We start from the raw sequence: 20,082 nt of genomic DNA, 5'->3' as shown, positions 1-20,082 counted from the left end.
TCCCAGGGTGTCCCTGAACCTTTACGTCGCTGCCCGCTCCGCTGCTTCAGCTTCTTCCTCCTCCTCCTCAAGCAGCTGCAGCTCGTACAGCCGCAGGGCACCCCCAGGGCTATGGCGACTAGCAGAAAGGCCGCCATTGCTGGTTGAATTCTGACATCCATTGTCTGCAGGGGTGAAAGGTCGACATGTTAGCATGGTGTATACCTCCGTGGCCAACCAGGTCCACCGGGCTACATGGTGGCCTCAGTTGGCACTGCGGGATCCGCCCTCGCATCTTCCCTCCCCCCAATCCTCTCACCCCTGGCCCCGTCGGTGGCCCATCCCTGATGGCAGGGGTAGCGTTAGCTGGCACTGCCCTCGCCAGGGGCTACTGTGGGTGTTGCCCTGGATGGGCTGCTGGTGGGTGGTGGCGGGGAAGGGGGGTGGGTGGGGTGGTGTGGGTGTGGATGCACCATAAGGCCAGACACAGGTCAGAACCAAAGACCAAGGTGGGTAGTCAGTGGGTGCGCAGCAAGGTGGCCGCCGTAATGGCGGTCCGTGCCTGGGTACCACCCGTCCCCTGGGGGAGGGGTCACCCCAATCACTTGGCCTGCTCCCCCCCCCCCCCCCCCCCTCGCCCTCAGACCCGCTAATGATATGCAGCCAGTATCTACTATACATGCAGAGTGAAACACATTGATTCCGTTTTCGAGGTGACGAAGAATCACAATTTGGCGCCAAATTGGCACCTGCCGCAATTTTGGGATGGGAAGCTATTTGCCACCCAATCGCCTTTCCCAATTTCGCCATTGGCCTAACGGAGAATCCAGCTCATTGTGTCTGGTCTTGTGTCAAAACGAAATCCTACTGGTTGAACATACTTAAAGAGCTTGAGAAGATATTTGAGACGGCCTTAGAGGTTGATCTTTTGTCCTTGGCTCTGGGGCTCCCAGACAAAAGATAATTACCAATGAGAAAAGACAATATCCTTACGTTTGCATCACAGAAGAATATCCTTTGTTCCTGGATTAGCGATAAGCCTCCTTCTGTCCAGAAGTGGTATGAAATTATTATGAATTGCATCTCAATAGAATTTCAAATGTGTATACTGCGATCCAAATCGGATACATTCCAAAAAGTATGTGGCCCCCATTTCAAATACTCATGTTCCATAGCATCTGAGGTCCTCCGACAAGTGGTCACCCCAGTCACCCCGTACGTTATGTAGTTCTGCCCCAATATAGTACACGAAAGGGTGTGCACCACTTTGCAATGTTTTCATGTCTTTATCCTTTCTCCTCCAACCCCATTACTTGACCTCTCTACCTTTTGTAAATGGAGAAGCGCCGGGTTTACTGAACCAACTGCGTTGGTTTCCTCCTGACATTGATCACGCTGCACCAGTTTTGAGGGTGTGGTGTATTGTTTGTAAAAATGGAAGAACTCTAATAAAAAGTCACTTTAAATAATAATTTAAATGAAAGAATGGGCAAGGGATCCACTCTCAGTGCAAAGGCTCAGATATGGCACAATTTTGTACATCCCTCACATCCAGTAATGTTCCACATTGACAGAGTCAGCTCCCAGCAACCACACTGAGAAGCTGTCTCAGTATGAAGAGCAAGACAAGTCAATTTACATCACATTGTCCTCTAGAGCAGTGCTTCTCAAAGTGTGGTACGCGTGCAGGTACGCGAGCCATCGTCTGTCGGTACGTGGAGTGTTTCCAGAAAAGAAAGAGACAGTAATCCTGGATTGGCTTGTTTCGCTCACCGGTCCCTGGCACATTGAAAAAAAAACTGCCGGTCCGCCACATCAGATAGTTTGAGAAGCACTGCTCTAGAGATCAGTGAAACTCTCTGGAGGAGGGAGAGTGGAGGTTTTCAATGTCCAAAAGCTTATCTAATAATAATAATGATAACCTTTATTAGTGTCACAAGTAGGCTTACATTAACACTGCAATGAAGTTACTGTGAAAAGCCCCTAGTCGCCACATTCCGGCACCTGTTCATGTACACTGAGCGAGAATTCAGAATGTCCAATTCACCTAACAAGCACGTATTTTGGGGCTTGCGGGAGGAAACCGGAGCAACCGGAGGAAACCCACACAGACACGGGGAGAACGTGCAGACTCCCCACAGACAGTGACCCAAGCTGGGAATTGAACCTGGGACCCTGCATTGTGATGCAACAGTGCTAACCACTGTGTGACCGTACCGCTCTTTTATATGCAAAAGGGTGGGTGCGTTCATAATGCAGCTGAACAGGTTGAGTGTCTAAACCTGCAAATCCTTCCAAACACGCTAATGGCTGGCGGTAAGAGTGGGGGAGACTCCTGGTCAGCTACGCTTGATGTGGACAGGTGCCCCCTCAAGCTATAAGCCCCTGGTGACAGACTAGTGACCTGTTCAAGGAATTACTAGCTATGGAGACAGACAAAAGTTTGCCTTAGTGCATCACTAGGTGCGGGAAGAGAACTGGAATTGGGAGGCAGCAAGTTGTAGCAGTAAGATGATTGTCAGGAGTTTTATTTTCCATTCTCTCTGCATTGGAGACCTGCACCACATCTTGCCACATCCTTTACTTTGTTCAGAATACTCAGCCCTGTCTGTGCTCCACAGAATTCAAACAATGACATTCCAAAAATTGAAACACAACACACTTTCTCAGAATCCAAAAGGGTTTCAACCTTCAGAGAAATTGACCTTCCGGTGGGAATCCACAAATACTTCACTTAGTTCTCATGTGTAGGGGAAACACTTGTACCTCTGATCCCAGAGTTAAAGCCAGCTTCAGAGAGACGTCTGAGGGGTAAGTCCATTCTGCAGCGCTCTCCTCTGGTGTACAGGCTAATTGCAGCACCTATACAGTCCTTGGGCAGATATCCTGAATTTTGGTGCTTGTTAAGATGCAAACATGTGATAGTTCAAGCAGTTCCACAAGATTGGCGTTTAAAAAGTGCCAAACAATATCCATGTGTTCATTAGCATTTAAATGAATTCAAATTCAATGTGTGTTTAGGCTCACACTTACCCCTGTTTGACATCAGCATGGATGAAAGATCCACGTCTGGCCAAAAGCAAGTTGATTTTGCCTTCTCTGGCAATTATCGAAGCCAAATCGCTAGAATGAGAGGATTGATAATTAATAACAAAATAGCAAAGTCGAAAGAACCATAGTGAATTTACATGTCAGCCTGCCACATTTAAAAATAGTTCATCATTTTCTTCCCTCTTGGTGGGACAGGTTTTGAGATAGAGTTATATTTAATTGTTGCATTTTAAAATATTAGTGAATTTGCACAGCTTTCAAAACAGCAGGAGTCTCAGGGCAATATGTGTATAAAGAGCAGTCGAGCCTGTTTCTGATACATCAGAGCTCAACATCTTTTCCTAAACTGCTACAGGTCTAATTTTGTTCTTCTTTCATGGGATGTGGGCGTCGCTGGCTAGACCAGCATTTATTGCCCATCCCTAATTGCCCTTGAGAAGGCGATGATCCCAGTTGATGTGACTACTACAAATTCAGATCCCAGAGTGAAACCGGGCCTGATAGATCCTAACCTTTATATTTTCTTTAGAAACATGGAGAACAGCGAATAAACAGGGTCCCAGGAGTCTGCTGATGTACTTTTAACAACCGAATAAAACATTTATGAAAGAAGAAAAGAACTATATCACATCAGTGCTTTCCAAACTTTTCTCCCGGGACTCTGATTTACCAACCGGCCAACCTTCGCGACCCACGTTGGCCAACCTTCGCAACACACTGTTTCGCTTACCTTTAATGCAACAGGTGATCCTACTTGGCCGTCATGATCTCATTCCAATCAGGTTGGCAGGAGGAAAGGGCTATGCACATATCAGGTGCAAAGTTCAGCTTGTTTTACTCTGCACTGGATACTCCTCGGAGACGCTACTCCAGAACGCTGACCCTCATGGACTTGTGGCATGTTATTAATGTGCTGTCACAGGTGAGGTGCAGATGTTCAGTCTCTTCATTTAGAGTCAGCTGTAAGTTAATAATTGACTCTGGAGTTTCGAACTCCAAAGGATTTATCACCCACCTCTTCTCTTTCAAAATCTGAAACTTCTCTTCCGGAAAGAAGTGACAAAACTGTTGATCAACGGAGCCAGATGCGACTGAATAAGGCTTCCCAGTCTAATGACAGTTCCCATACTGACACTGTTTTCTTCAATGTGTTGTAGCAGTGTGTTTTGGCTTTGTATTCACATTTGCCAAACTTTGAATGACTTTTGGAAAGCATCTATTTCTTTCCAGTGCTGAAAGCAATCATCATCCTTCCCTTGCAATTTGAGGTTCAATTAATTTAGAATTGAAAAGATGTCTGCAAGGTAAGACATAATTAGCATCCAACTCTCATTTGCCAGTACAGCCCTGCATATAACATACAGGTTGGATTCTCCAATTTTGAGGCTATGTCCCCACGCTGGCTTGGGAACAGTGGTGTTTTATGCCAGAAGTGGCTTAAAACGGCCACCGATCCTACATTTGGCTGGGGGTTAGCATGCCGGCAGCGTAGAGCACCCGGCTCTAGCTGCTGAAACGGCCTGGAGAATTGCCAGGTCCATGGCCACGCATGCGCTCGGCGGCGGCCTGCAGCAGTCGCGCCGTGCTACAAAATAATAATCTTTTATTGTCACAAGTAGGCTTACATTAACACTGCAATGAAGTTACTGTGAAAAGCCCCTAGTCGCCACATTCCGGCACCTGTTCGGGAACACAGAGGGAGAATTCAGAATTCTCAGCTGGTACGGGAATTGAACCCGCGCTGCTGGCCTTGTATTGCCTTTGAAACAAACTGCCTAGTACACTGAGCAAGGCCGGAGGCTGCTTGTGGACCCGACCCGTGAAATAGTGCTCCCCTTTGGCCGGACCGCACGCCCCAGACCACACCCCCACAGTGCCCCTAGCCCCTGATAAAGATCCCCCCTGCCCATGGATCAGCCCTCCCCTGACTGTGGTGGCGCTGGACTGAGTCCGCACCGCTACGCCACGTTCCCGACGGATGAGACCACATGCGACCAATGCAGTAGGGAACTCGGCCGGTTGGGGGCGGAGCATCGGGGGGCGGGCCTCAGGCAATGTCCTGAGGCAGTCAATACGGAAGGGGTGGAGCATCGCGAAAGCGCCGCCCCCGACTCGGTCGGGAACTTTGATTCTCCGGCCGATCGCCGAACTCGATTTTGCCGTCAGCGAGTGGAGAATCCAGCCCAGGTATTTTGCATCCTCCATTGGCACAATAACAGAGCCATATCTCAAGGAATCATCTTTATACTGCTTTGTTCCCGATTTCAGTTTCTTCTTCGTCGACTGTTCAACAGAAGCCCTGGAGCTCTGTATTTGGCTTGTACTAGCGCTGCTTTGTCCTGCGCTGGACTCTGCTGAGCAGTCTCTCCAACAGATTCAGTTGTGAGTTGCTGGCCTACTTGTATCTCTGGCTCTCTCTTCCTCCATCTTCGGTTCTACATAGTCCTGTTGCCTTGCTTGCTTGCAGCTAGAAAATGGGGAATCTCTTCTCCGTGATTTCACACCAAAAGCATGGATGTACAGGGTGCATGACGTCAGTGTAGGTGCCTGGCGTATGGCCTACTCTCTGCCGCTGCTTCTAGCGGGAAGAGTGCATTGTTCACATTTAAAAGCCGGCCGTGGCCGGCATTCTCAACTTAAAAGCCGGTTGTGGCAGGTGGCCGTTTCTCCCATGATCGGGAATGCTCCGACTGATCACTCCGTAACTCTCCTGACACCCTCCCATGACTTGAAAAGCCCTGTATTACATGACTCCTTTATCCCAACTACACATGTACAGATATTTACATATTTGTAAGTCTAACACAAGTTACAAGATCTATCTTAAATGCTAATGTTCTCAGTAAATACACAGGCCATGTAACCCAACAGGCAAACTGCGGTTAGACACAACAAACCCAGAGAATATGTGGCAGGTGTCACTTCAACAACTTCTGCAGATTTCTCATCAATTCTTCCCAGACGCTTGTCAAACTGTGAACCAACTGGTCTCACTGGAACTATTTCTTTCACAGGAGGGTTTCAAAATTCTGCTCTAGAAGAGCACGTCTTGGAATCTTCTCCCAAACAACGCTTTCTCCTGGGTTATTTCACCAAGGATCCATCTCCAGGGTTTCAACCTCTCCTTCTGATGTTCCTCTGCCCTGGGTCATCATGGGTATTCAAGCTTTGCCTTCCATGGAATCTCTCTGATGCCTAGCCGTGCCAACAGAACACCACAGCTTCACAGGTCCGTAGTAAAGAGTCTTCGAGCCTCATTGGATTTTTGGCTTCTCGCAGGCCCATGTTATTCCAGGTCTGTACCTTACAGCCCTGTCTTTTAACTTCTAACATATGAAATAGGAGCAGAAGTAGGCCATTCGGCTCCTCAAGCCTGATCCACCAATCAATGAGATCATGGCTGATTTATTTGTGCTTTGGGTTCCAAATTCCCTTCTTCCCCCGATTGCCTTTGATCCCCTTGCCTAACAAGAATCTGTCTACTCCTGTCTTAAATATTCAGTGACCCCCGCCTCCACTCCTTCTGAGGCAGAGAGTTCCAAAGTCACACAACCCTCGCAGAGAAACTCTCATGTGCTAAAAGGGTGACTCCTCTAAACTCTTTCCCTTTCTTTCTCTGCCTCTCTACCTTGTACACTCGCGATCCATCTCTCGGCTTTTCAATGTGTTAATAAATTCTAGTTTTATTTCACCTTAAGGAATTTGCTGTGGGGTTATTTTTAACATTCAACCTCATAATTCCAGGTTTGGTAAACTCACCACGGCCCATTTTAACAAGGGAAACAAATTAAATTAGAAATTAAAACTATCACTGTCAACGGCAGAAGAGGGGGAGGGTCAGTAATAAGAATTCAATCCACCTCACCCATGTGTCTGTAACACAGGTTAGGCTGTCCACTCCATTAAGAGAGACATGCATATGGTAAGTTTCAAATTGTTATGCTTCAACAATACGATCAATATTGGATTCATCCCAGCACCGCAGGTGAGAACCTGTGAGAGGTTGTATTTCACTTCACCCACCTTAGAGCAGATAGACAGGGCAGTTAAGAGTGGGTCCGGAGTCACACGTGGGCCAGACCAGGTAAGGACAGCAGATGTCCTTCCCTAAAGTACATTAGTGAACCAGATGAGTTTTTACAACAATCGATAATAGTTTCATGATCACCATATTTATATTCCAGATTTACTAAATTGAAATTAATTTCCACCTGTTGCCGTGGTGGGTTTGAAGCCGTGTCCCTGAAGCCTGGGCCTCTGGATTACTCAGCCAGTGACATTACTGAAATAAATCCTGCCACCAGGTATGAGAAAATACAAATATACAAAGTTTAAAAAAGTTTGGACAGTTTTTGTAGTAGAAGGGTGCTTGGACAGAGCAGAGGTTAACGTGGGGCTGGGAAACTACTGTTCAAAGTGTGAAATGAAAAAATTGCTTATTGTCACAAGTAGTCTTCAATGAAGTTACTGTGAAAAGCCCCTAGTCGCCACATTCCGGTGCCTGTCCGGGGAGGCTGGTACGGGAATTGAACCGTGCTGCTGGCCTGCCTTGGTCTGCTTTAAAAGCCAGCGATTTAGGCTAATGTGCTAATCCAGCCCCTGTGTGACGTCAAGAGTCACGTTGCATAAATGGAATTTAACAATGCTGGTGGAGGAGGTTAGGGAGGATCTGACGAGGTGGGAAACGCTGCTCCTGACTCTAACAGGGAGGGTCCAAGTGATGAAGAATGTCCTGCCAAAGTTTCTATTCATATTCCAGACGTTGCTGATTTACATACCAAATGCCTTTTTCTGCAAGCTGGATATGATTATCTCAGAGTTTGTGTGGGCATGAAGGGTACCAAGGGTAAAGAGGACCCTGTTACAGAGGCAGAGGCAGATGGGGGGGTTGGCATTGCCAAACGTGCTGCATTATTATTGGGTGGCGAACATGGGCAAGGTGAGGTGGTGGTGGGAAGGGGGCAGAATGGGTTAGGATGGAGGAAGAATCCTGTAGGGGTCCAGCCTGAGGGCCATGGTGATGGCGCCAAGGAAATACACAGAGAGCCCAGTGGTGCAATGCACAGTGACGATCTGGAACCAGTTGAGTAGGCACTTTATAATAGATGTTAACGCCGCTGTGCAAAAACCATGGGGACTGATGTTATTTATAGGAAGTGGAGAGAAGTGGGGCTGTTTAAGGTGAGGGATCTGTATCTGGAAGAGATGTCAGTATAGAGGAACAGGTAAGGGACTTCTTTCGGAAGGTTTGGATGGAGTTCTCCAAGCTAACGAAGTATGCCCTGCTGGATTGACTGCTGCTTCTGGACGTGGAAGGGGAGAGCAGGATCGGAGACATATATGGGTAGCAGGGAAGCGAGCAGGTGGTGAAGGTTAAGGAGAAGTGGGAGGAGGAGCTAGGAGGGGAGATAAATTGGGGAGTGTGGAGTGAGGGGCTACGCAGGGTAAACGCCACTTCCTCGTGCCCGGGGATGAGCCTGATATAGTTCAAGGTGGTACATAGGGTGCATATGACTCGGGCAAGAATGAGTAGGTCCTTCCAGGGAGTGGCAGATGAGTGCAAGAAGTGTGGGCGGGAATCAGCAAACCACGCATATATGTTTTGGGGCTGCGAGAAGCTAGAGAGTTACAGGGCGGGAGTGTTTGCGACACTAACAAGGATCGCGGGGGAGGCATTTGGGCCAGACCCTTTGGTGGCGATTTTCGGGGTATCGGAGAAGCCGGAGCTGATGGAGGGGAGGAAGGCCGATGTAATGGCCTTCGCCTCTCAGATTGCCCACCGAAGGATCTTATTGGAATAGCGGTAGGCAATGCCGCCAAGGGTGGCGGCCTAGCTGGGAGATTTACACAACTTTCTCCGTCTAGAAAAGATTAAATACGAATTGAGGGGTTCAGCGGAGGGCTTTGAGGCAAGGTGGGGGATGTTCGTGGCCATGTTTGAGGAATTTGTTGTGGAGGGGGAAGGGTGAAAATGAGGAAAAAAAGTTGTATGTTCCCCAGATTGTTTATGTTTTGTAACTGTTTTAATAAGTTTAGAATAAAATACATTTCAATCAAGATTTTGGTCACCTGGCTTGGTGTCATACTTTGTTTAATGATACTCCTGTGAAGTGTTTTGGGATGTTTTATTAAATTAAAGATGCAATATAAATAATTTGCTATTGTGTTAGGTGGAAACCCAAGGGGCCTTGTCCTTATTAAGCATGCTTGGCTGAGAGTGAAACCCAATATAAGCATGAGCTCAGAAGGAGTTCTATTTTGACAATTGAAAGAGAACTGCTGACTTTGCTTGATTGACAGTTTTATGTGGTTGTAATAAATTGTTCTACCTGTGATCCCTTTTGTCAAAGGCTCATTGTTTATCCGGATAAGATTAAGAGATGTGAATTATTTGAAGCTACTGTTACTGATGCTTTGATGGTCTTCCTGATTGACACTTTTATGGGAAATAAATAAGAAAATGTTTTTTCAAAACTAAGCAGGTGTGTCAAATGTGTGGAGAGAGAAATAAAATTGATATTTCAAGTTCGTATGACTTCTTCAGAGCTTTGCTAGATTGACAATTGTGGGGTTACAGGGACAGCAGTACTTTCTCAAAGAATATTTCTCAATGGGTGTTCTTTTCTTAGCAATTTCACACTTGCCTTTGTGATATGGCTCATTAGTTAAAGCATGGAGTTGGCACAGAGGATTTGAGGAGCCATGGGGTGGGTATGATCTTTTGAACCAACTTTTAAGCAAGTTCCCATAACCAGATTATAATTGGCTGCCTTTCTGTGAGTCGGATATGTGAGCCAATGCATGCAAATGTGAGTTTACAAGTGTGGATTTTTTTAATTACAGGGAAACAAGTCAGATATAAATCATGTTCAATGTGGGAGTTGAGGCATGATTTAGATTCAGCAGCAAAGTCCATTCTATTTTATTAAAATCGGGAAACTTTTAATGTGTTGGGAAGTGCTGATGACACTGGCCATAATCTGAATCAATATGTGGAATGATGATCGTTCTGTACTGTGCCTGAGGTTGGGATTATGTTAGAGATAGGGTGAGAATTGGGGTTCTTGCCGATTTTCTTTGTATTTTACTATTTTTGTTCGGGTGGGGTTTAAGAATCCATGATTGGCTCCTGCAGGGGTACAGACGAGTCTGACATCGGAGGGAGGGGGCCACAGTGGGTCATTGATGCCTGTGGTGCTGCTGGGTTGAGGGAGATGGTAGAAGGTTAAGGGGTGATCTGATCGAAGTAATCACGATATTAACAGGAAAAGACAGGGTAGATAACGATAAACTATTTCCACTAGTGTAAGATTCTAGCACTAGGGGCATAGTCTAAAAATTAGGACTAGACCATTCAAGAGAGCTGTTAGGAAGAACTTCTTCACTCAAAGGGTGGTAGAGGTTTGGAATCTGTCTCACAAACAGCAGCTGAAGCCGGAACGGTTGTTAATTTTAAATCTGAGAGATAGATTTTTGTTAAGCAAAGATGTTAAGGTATATGGAGTTACGCCACAGATCAGCCATGATCCCATTAAATGGTGGGACAGGCTCGAGGGGCTGAATGGCCTACTCCTGTTCCTATGTTCTTCTGTTCCTACATGCTGGTGCCTGAACGTGGCCTGAAATATTTATTTTGAACTCTCGCAGCCTGTGTGAGTGTCAAAAAAGTGTGCACCATTTTACCATGTTTTTATGGCCTTATCCTTTTATCCCTTGTTCTCTGGTGGTGCTATGGAGGCGACAAGTTGAGTCTCATGCTTATATTGAGCCAGTTATATTGCTGTTCTCCAATTTCTCCCCAGTATCCAAGTATGTTAACACTTCTTTTATCTCCCCGAGCTGTATCATTCCTGCGGTTTTGTTGCGTTGTTTGTTACAATGAAAAACTTAAATAAAAATACTATTTTTTAAAAAGGAGATACTTGCCCCTAATTCAGTTGGACACCCAGTGGAGCTGGATCATTCCGACTGTGCTGTTACCTCTTACAACTCCTACCAACTTGCCATCCTATACTGGATAAATTGATCTGAATATCTCGCATTCCTTTTAGACCTGGCATGTATTTTCAAGATCTGAAGCAACCCGTCACTGGCTTACCTGGTAAAGGTGCAACTCTGAGGCAGACACTTGGTCTTTTCTTGAACCGATAAGAAGCGAATATAATCTGATGGCTGTGAAATAATTCGGTTTGCAGGGATACGGTAATCTATTTGTTCTGTCCCCAGGTGCACATTTTTGATACGCTTTTCAGTCTCAAAAATCTTGCCTTGCTTATATTGGCTGAGGCCTGTGTAAATAAGTAGCAAGGAAATCTGATCAGAACAAGGATGTGATGTACGAAGAGAACACAGAAGATCAGAGTGTTGCCTAACACCGCTAAAAGTTTCTTTGAATTAAACCATAATTTCTTGACAGCGTTCATTGACTCCATCCCACCCCCTCCCACTTCCCACCACGTAGATGCTTTTCTTAAAAATGTATTCCCATATCACGTTCAATCAGTTGACGCTCCATAATACAATGGAAAGTGGTGGATTGGTGGTTTGGGTTCTGTAGGAAGGGAGGGACAGGTGGGGAGCACCTTGGGCTGCATCAGCCTAGATGGCGTTTTGGAGTGAGATTTGATCCCGCTCACTGAAAATGTTGCAGCAATGTTCTGGGATTGAGCTGCTTGACCTCCAACAATCACAACCATCTTCCTTTGTGCTGATATGACTCCAACCAGTAGAGAGCTTTTCCCCTTGATTCCCACTGACTTCAATTCTACCAGGGCTCCTTGATGCAACACATAAATGTCAAGGGCCATCGCTCTCACCACATTCAACTTTTCTGCCCATGTTTGGATCAAGGCTGCAATGAAGTCTAAAGTTCAATGGCCCTGGTGCAACCAAAATGAGCATTGGCGAGCAAGTTATTGATGAGTGCAGCTTTTGGTTGTCTGATTTCATATCTCCTTATATGGCTCAATATTGCTGTGTAGCTTCACCAGGTTGACACCTCAGTTTTTTAGGTTTGCCTGGTGTTGCTCCTGGCATGCTCTCCTGCACTTCTCCTTGAGCCAGGGTTGATCACCTGGCTTGGTGTAATGGTGCAGTGGGGCCATGAGGTCGCAGATTGTGATGGAATACAATTCTGCTGCTACTGATGGTGTACAGCTCCTCATGGCTACACAGCTTTGAGGTACTAGATCTGTTCTGAATTTCTCTCATTTAACACAGTCGTACTGTTTCCCTCAACAGGAATGGGTATTGGATAATCATACATTGTGTGTTTCTCCCATATTTGTCTTGGAGATGGTTTTGTACTTGGCGTGTGAGAAGTTTTTTATATATACACATTTTCTCATTAATTAACACCCTTACTTGACATGAGAATTGCACAATGTGCAGAAACGTTTAAAGTTGACATGTCTTTGAACTGTAAATACAACAGTCACCAGCTCAGTTTCACTTATTCTGGTTCAGAACTTGTGCAAGGTCAAGAAATGTAGCAACTTCCAAGAGTTTTGCTGCTGTAGAATATTATCTTCAAGAACTGTCTTCACAGAAACAGACATACAGGCCATGATTCTCCCGAATAAGAATTAAAGGCTGGCGCCAGTGGAAAAACCGGAGTGTTTCCCGCCAGTGCTGGCAGCACTGCTCAGGTGGGATCCAATGTTACTTTGAAACTTTTTTGGAGAGGGCCTTCCGGGGGGCTAAAGCCACTGACATGTCCAGCTCCTTAGAGATCAGATTGCCATTTGTAATGGGCATGTGATCTCCAGAATAATATTGCAATTCCCCTGTAATTATTGGCAAGATGTCCCGCCAATTTCTGACAAGCAACCCCCAACTCCGAATTCCTGGAAAGGTCCACCTCCCCCGAGTTACCGACAAGGCTCCCGCTCCAAGTCAGCAACACCCGCTTCCTAGAAATAGCAGGTGCGGGGCAGCACCAGAACACCTGGGGCTGGATTCTCCGACCCCCCGGCGGATCGGAGAATCGCCGGGTGCCGGCGTGAATCCCACCCCTGCCGGCCGCTGAATTCCCCGGCACCGGATATTCGGCGGGGGCGGGAATAGCGCCGCACCGGTCGTGCCCCCCCCGCCGATTCTCCGGTCCGTAATGGGCCGCTGCTGTTATGCCGGTCCCGCCGGCGTGAATCAAACCACCTCCCTTACCGGTGGGACTGGCGGCGCGGGCGGGCTCCAGGGTCCTGGGGGGGGGGCATGGGGCGAGCTGGCCCCGGGAGGTGCCCCCACGGTGGCCTGGGACACGGTCGGCGGGCGGGCCTGTGCCGAGGGGGCACTCTTTTCCTTCCGCGTCGGGCATCAGCCTCCGCGATGGCCGATGCGGAGATGACCCCCCCCCGCGCATACGTGGGGATGACGTCAGCAACCGCTGATGCTCCCGCGCATGCGTAGTCTTCCGCCGGGGCGGAGTCCCTTCGGCTCCGGCTGGTGTGGCGCCAAAGGCTTTTCCCGCCGGCCGGCGGCGCGCCAACCACTCCAGCGCGGGCGTAGCCCCTCAAGGTGAGGGCTTGGCCCCGACTCCGCACCTTTGGGGCGGCCCGACGCCCGAGTGGTTCACGCCACTCCATCCCGCCGGGACCCCCCGCCCCGCCGGGTAGGGGAGAATCCAGCCCCTGGTCTTTTTACGAAGCTCTTCAGAATAAAGAGACAGCCTCTTTGAAAAAGATGTAGTCAGAAGAACACCTGCTCAAGGAGGAAGTAGTTCAGAGTTAATGGACCATGAAGAGATATTAAAAAAAAACCACTAAGCCCTCCTCGGAAATAAACTGCACCTGTCAATCAAGAGGCTTGGAAAAGACTGTGAAATTGAATGTAAAAAATGCAGTTCAAAGCTTTTGGGCTTCTCAGCATACCCAGAGATTTGAAAACCTTAAAAGGGAATGAAAACAACTGTAAAAAAAGCAATTCAAATGTTTCCAACAAATCAAAGGGAGCACTTTCACCTTCAACTGACAGGTCTTTGAATTTGACATGTTGGGAGGGACAGCAACAGTTTCCAACACATCAGAGCAAAGTTTTTAAACTACAACTTGCCATGCTGAAAGACAGTTTAAAGACTTATAAAGCTACAGAGGGAAGACCTACCACACAACCCCCATCCAGGGAAATTCTCCCAATCTGAGCCTCTTCAGCCTAGCCCAAGACCCGCCCAACGCCACCTCTCCCTCAGCACCTTGGAGGTAAGTGTAGAGAGGGTATTCACATCATTGCGCAGACCCCCTGCTTGTCAGGACCAGCAGCAATTCATGCCCATGTGACTCCCGGCTGGAGGGGCCAGAGCATCCCAGGGAGCCGGTGATTGGGCTTCTTGCCCAATAATTACAATTTAAATGAAAGTGAGGAGTTAGCGTTTTTCGCCTGCTCTGGGTGAGAACCTGATTGGGGCCGGCGGAATGGGTCAGGTACTCGCATGAGTTTGATGTCCGGCGAGAATCCTGTTTTGGCCCTCACACCCGATTCAACGGGCCATTGCGATATCCGCCTGGGGATAACGGCCCCAGAGAATTGCCCCATAAGCAAGAACAGAGAATTTTGGGAAAACTCAGCAGGTCTCTGTAAGGAGAGAGAAAGCAGAGTTATTTTTTAATAAACATTTTATTGAGGTATTTTTGGTATTGTACATGAAACTATAAACATAGTGCAAAAGCCATCTCCCTTCTTTACAGGTCCACCTTTATTAACCCCCTACTCTAAGCTAAACTAACCCCCTCCCCCCTTCTGCTGACGATTAATTTTCCGCGAAGAGGTCGACGAACAGTTGCCACCTCCGGGCGAACCCTAACAGTGACCCCCTCAAGGCAAACTTGATTTTCTCCAAACAGAGAAAGCTAGCCATGTCCGATAGCCAAGTCTCCGACTTTGGGGCTTTGAGTCCCTCCAAGTTAATAGTATCCGTCTCCGGGCTACCAGGGAATCAAAGGCCAGAATGTCTGCCTCTTTCTCCTCCTGGAATCCCGGGTCTTCCGACACCCTGAAAATCGCCACATCGGACTCAGTGCCACCCTTGTTTTTAACACTGTGGACATGACATCTGCAAACCCCTGCCAAAATCCCTGTGATAGGCTATATTAGGGGTATCGCGGTACCTAGGTGGGATGTACCTTATACTGCAGTATGAGTGGTAGAACCTGCCTCCTGGTTTCACCCAGCAGGCGGAGCACAAGAGTCTGTGTTCCACCCACAGCAGTCATTCTGTACCTGAGCTGTTGGGGTAACTACTTGTTCATTAAAGCCTTCAATTGGACTACAATCTCGCTTCAGTAGTGATTGATCGTGTATCAATTTAATAAACAAGAATTGAAGAATGGCTGCTCTCCAGAAAATGCAAGTCCTCCACTCAAGGGTGAGCCCAGAAATCTACACGCCTATCGAGGAAGCAGACAGTTTCGAGGACGCAATGACTTTGTTAAAAGAGCACTACGTCCGCACTGTGAATCAGGTATATGCTCGGCATCTTTTAGCTACTAGACAGCAGATCCCAGGGGAATCACTGGACGATTTTTACCGTGCATTGTTAGTGTTAGATAGAAACTGTAACTGTCACAAATCTCAGCCAATGACCACACCGAACTCTTTTTTTAATAAACAATTTTATTGAGGTAGTTTTTGGCTTTATAAACAGTTACGGACATCATCAGAAAGGAAGCAAAGGCAAAAATGTGCAAACATCCACGTACTTTCAATACTTCCATTGTAACATATTGTACAAGCCCGCTCCCCTCCCACTGGTACTACCCGCCATATTTTCCCTCCCCCCCACCCCCCTGCTGATGCTCACTCTCCCGCAAAGAAGTCACTAAATGGTTGCCACCTTCGGGTGAACCCCTGCACAGATCCCCTCAAGGCGAACTTAATTTTTTCCATCCCCAGGAAACTCGACATGTCCGCAAGCCACCACTCAGTCTTCGGGGGCTTTGAGTCCCTCCATGCCAATAATATTCGTCGCCGGGCTATCAGGGAAGCAAAGGCCAAAACATCGGCCTCTTTCTCCCCCTGGGCGCCCGGGTCTTCCGAAACCCCAAAAATTGCCACCCCTGGACTCATCACCACCCTTGTTTTTAGCACCTAGGACATGACCCCCGCAAATCCCTCCCAGTACCCCCTCAGCTCAGGGCATGCCCAAAACATGTGAACATGGTTCGCTGGTCCTCCCGCGCACCTAGAGCATTTGTCCTCTATCCCGAAAAATTTGCTCATCTGAGCCACCGTCATATGGGCCCGGTGAACGACCTTAAATTGGATCAGCCCGAGCCTAGCACATGTCGCGGTCGAATTTACCCTACTCAGGGCCTCTGCCCACAGCCCATCCTCCATTTCCCCACCTAGCTCCTCCTCCCATTTAAGTTTCATGTCCTCTGTCTGGGACCCTTCCTCCCTCATAAGCACCTTATATATACCCGAGACTCTGCCCTCCCCTTCTTCTCTCCTAGAGACTATTCTGTCGAGGATCCCCATTGGCGGGAGGCGTGGGAAAGATGGGACCTGTCTACGAACAAAGTCCCGCAACTGTAGGTATCTAAAATCATTTCCCCTTACCAACCCAAATTTCTCCTCCAAGCTTCTCAAACTCGTGAAGCTCCCTTCCAGGAACATATCACCCACCCTTCCCGCCCCTGCTCGCCGCCATACTCGGAACCCCCCATCCATACTGCCGGGGGCAAACCGATGGTTGTCGCAGATTGGCGCCCAGACTGACGCCCCCATCTCCCCCACATGCCTCCTCCACTGGCCCCATATGCGCAGGGTCGCCACCACTACCGGGCTGGTGGTGTACTTGGCCGGCGGCAGCGGTAGAGGAGCCGTGACCAGGGCTTCCAAGCTGGAGCCCCTGCACGAAGCCGCCTCCACCCGCTCCCAAATAGACCCCGTACCCACCATCCACTTCCTTATCATAGCGATGTTGGCCGCTCAGTAATAATTGATCAGACTCGGCAAAGCCAGCCCTCCCTCGCTGCGGTTCCTCTCCAACATTGCCTTCTTCACCCGCGGGGATTTTCCCGCCCAGACAAAGCTCATGATCAGCCCGTTAACTCTTTTGAAGAAGGACTGTGGGATAAAGATCGGGAGGCACTGAAAAATAAACAAAAATCGAGGGAGGATTGTTATCTTTACAGTCTGCACCCTCCCTGCCAGCGACAGCGGGAGTGCATCCCATCTCCGAAACTCTCCCTTCATTTGCTCCACCACCCTGGCCAAATTTAACTTATGCAGCCTGCCCCAGTCTCGTGCCACCTGGATTCCCAAATACCGGAAATTTTCCTCAACCAGCCTAAAGGGTAGCCCTCTCAATCTGTTCTCCTGGCCCCTTGCCTGGACCACAAACATTTCACTCTTGACCGTATTTAATTTGTATCCTGAGAACTGGCCGAACTTCCTCAGCATTCCCAGTACAGTTCCCATCCCGGCCACTGGGTCCGACACGTACAGGAGCAGGTCGTCTGCATAAAGAGAAACCCTGTGTTCAACCCCACTCCTCACCATCCCCTTCCAACCCTCTGCGGCTCTCAGCGCAATCGCCAGCGGCTCTATGGCCAGCGCAAACAGCAGCGGGGAGAGCGGGCAGCCCTGTCTGGTCCCTCGGTACAACCTAAAGTACTCCGACACTTCTCTGTTAGTCCTGACGCTGGCCCTCGGGGCCTGATATAATAATTTGATCCAATCCACCAATCCCTCCCCGAACCCAAACCGTCCGAGCACCTCCCATAGATAGTCCCACTCCACCCGGTCAAAGGCCTTCTTGGCGTCCATTGCCACCACTACCTCCACCTCTCTACCCGCCGGGGGCATCATTATCACATTGAGTAATCTCCTCAAATTGGCCGCCAGCTGCCTACCTTTCACGAACCCCGTTTGATCCTCCCCAATCACCTCCGGTACACAGTCCTCCATTCTACCCGCTAATACCTTTGCCAGGAGCTTGGCGTCTACATTAATCAGGGAGATTGGCCTGTAGGACCCGCACGCCTCCGGGTCTTTACCCTGCTTCAATATCAGAGATATGGTGGCTTGTGACATTGTCGGCGGCAGGGTCCCTCTGTCCCTTGCCTCATTGAAAACCTTCGCCAAGACCGGGCCCACCAGCTCAGAGAACTTCCTATAAAACTCTACTGGGTATCCATCCGGCCCCGGGGACTTCCCCGACTGCATAGCCTTAAGGCCCCCCAATACCTCCTCTACTCTAATCGGGGCCCCCAGCTCTTCCACTCGCCCCCCCACCAACTGTTGGGAATGTTAACCCGTCCAGAAACCTTTTCATCCCCTCCGGTTCTTCCGGCGGCTCCGAAGTGTACAGCTTACGATAGAAGTCCCGGAATACCCTATTCAATTCTGCCGGGCCCTCCACTTTGCGACCCCCCTTGTCCCTCACTCTACCTATTTCCCTGGCTGCCTCCCTCCTCCTGAGTTGCTGCGCTAACAGTCTGCTAGCCTTTTCCCCATGCTCGTACACCACTCCTCTCGCCTTCCTAAGCTGTTCCACGGCCCTGCTCGTGGATAGTGCCCCCAGTTCCGCCTGTAGTCTCTGCCTCTCCCTGAGTAAAACCTCCCCCGGGGACTCCGCGTGCTCTTCATCTATCCGACCCATTTCCCTGACCAATCTATCCTATCTGCCCGGTCTGCCTTGGCTCTGTGGGCCCCAATTGAAATCAGCTCCCCCCGCACTACTGCCTTTAGCGCCTCCCACAAGGTCGCCGCTGAGACCTCCCCCGTGTCATTCACCTGCAGGTAATTTTTTATGCATTTCCGAAGCCTCTCGCAGACCCCCTCCTCCGACAGCAGTCCCACATCTAGCCTCCATTGCGGGCGTTGATAGCTCGCTCCCCCGAACTGCAGGTCCACCCAATGCGGGGCATGGTCTGAAATGGTAATTGCTGAGTATTCCGTGTTCTTTACCTCCCCCATACAATCCCTGCTTAGTACAAAGAAATCTATCCTGGAATATACTTTATGGACGTGCGAGTAAAACGAGTAGCCCCTTCCTGTTGGCTGTCTATCTCTCCAGGGGTCCACTGCCCCCATTTGCTCCATAAACCCTTTCAGCTCCCTTGCCATTGCTGGGAGTCTACCCGTTCTGGGACACGACCGATCCAAAGTCGGCTCAAGGACCATGTTAAAGTCCCCTCCCATTATTAGCCTGCGAGAATCCAGGTCCGGGATCTTCCCCAGCACTCTTTTAATGAAGTCCACGTCATCCCAGTTCGGGGCATATATATTCACCAGCACCACTCTTCTCCCCTCCAGTCTGCCCCGTACCATCAGGTATCTGCCCCCCCTGTCTGCGGATATGCCCTCTGCCTCAAATTGCACGCGCTTGTTGATCATGATTGCCACCCCTCTGGACTTCGAGTCCAAGTCCAAGTGGAAGACCTGGCTAATCCAGCCCTTCCTTAGCCTGGTCTGGTCCGACACTTTCAGATGTGTCTCTTGCAACATAATTACGTCCGCCCTCAGGGCCCGCAAGTGCGCGAACACCCGCGCCCTCTTAACCGGTCCATTCAGTCCCTTGACGTTCCAGGTGATCAGCCTGGTCGGGGGGCACATTCCCACCCCCCCCACCCCGCCGGTCAGCCATAGCCTTTCTCGGGCCGGCCCCTGGCCCGTGCGTCGCGCCATTCCTGGCCCGCCCTTTGGCTGCCTCCACCCTCGACCTCCTTTCCAGTGCCTATTTCAAGTCCCTCTCCCGTCAGCAGAACAACCCCCTCCTCCCCTAACCCTATCCCCCGATACACCCACCCCTGCCATCTACTGGCTGTAACTTCCCCCCCCCCCCATCTGACTCCCTTGACTAGCCAATCTGCTAGCCCAGTGACTCAACACTCCGGCGCCTTCCTGTCTCATTCCCATTGTTTCCCCGTCCTCCTCCCCACCCACTGGGGCAAGCCGGCTCCAGTGTCTTCCGCGAGCTGCACAAAAAGCACAAACCAGCCCAAACAGGAAAAAAAAACCACAGAAAAAAGAGAAAAAGCACATAAATATATATCCAACCCCCCCCCCCATAAGAAACAAGAGAGACCACAAAAAAAACAAAAACAAAAAAAA

General features: G+C 49.1%; 1 protein-coding gene across 6 annotated transcripts in view; it reads right to left on the bottom strand.

Moving 5' to 3' along the window:
• Positions 1–20,082, bottom strand: part of LOC119973234 (uncharacterized protein C3orf20-like) — a 260,613-nt gene that overhangs the window by 72,245 nt on the left and 168,286 nt on the right. For all 6 annotated transcript variants that reach the window (XM_038810916.1, XM_038810917.1, XM_038810919.1 and 3 more), the window contains 2 exons: positions 11,129–11,318; positions 3,013–3,102 (listed from right to left, as the gene is read on the bottom strand). In XM_038810916.1, coding sequence (XP_038666844.1) covers positions 3,013–3,102; positions 11,129–11,318 — 280 coding nt within the window. The remainder of the gene's footprint in view (positions 1–3,012; positions 3,103–11,128; positions 11,319–20,082) is intronic.

Source organism: Scyliorhinus canicula, chromosome 11 (genome assembly GCF_902713615.1).
Source record: "Scyliorhinus canicula chromosome 11, sScyCan1.1, whole genome shotgun sequence".
NCBI lineage: Eukaryota > Metazoa > Chordata > Chondrichthyes > Carcharhiniformes > Scyliorhinidae > Scyliorhinus > Scyliorhinus canicula.
This window is presented reverse-complemented; position numbering and strand designations above follow the sequence as displayed.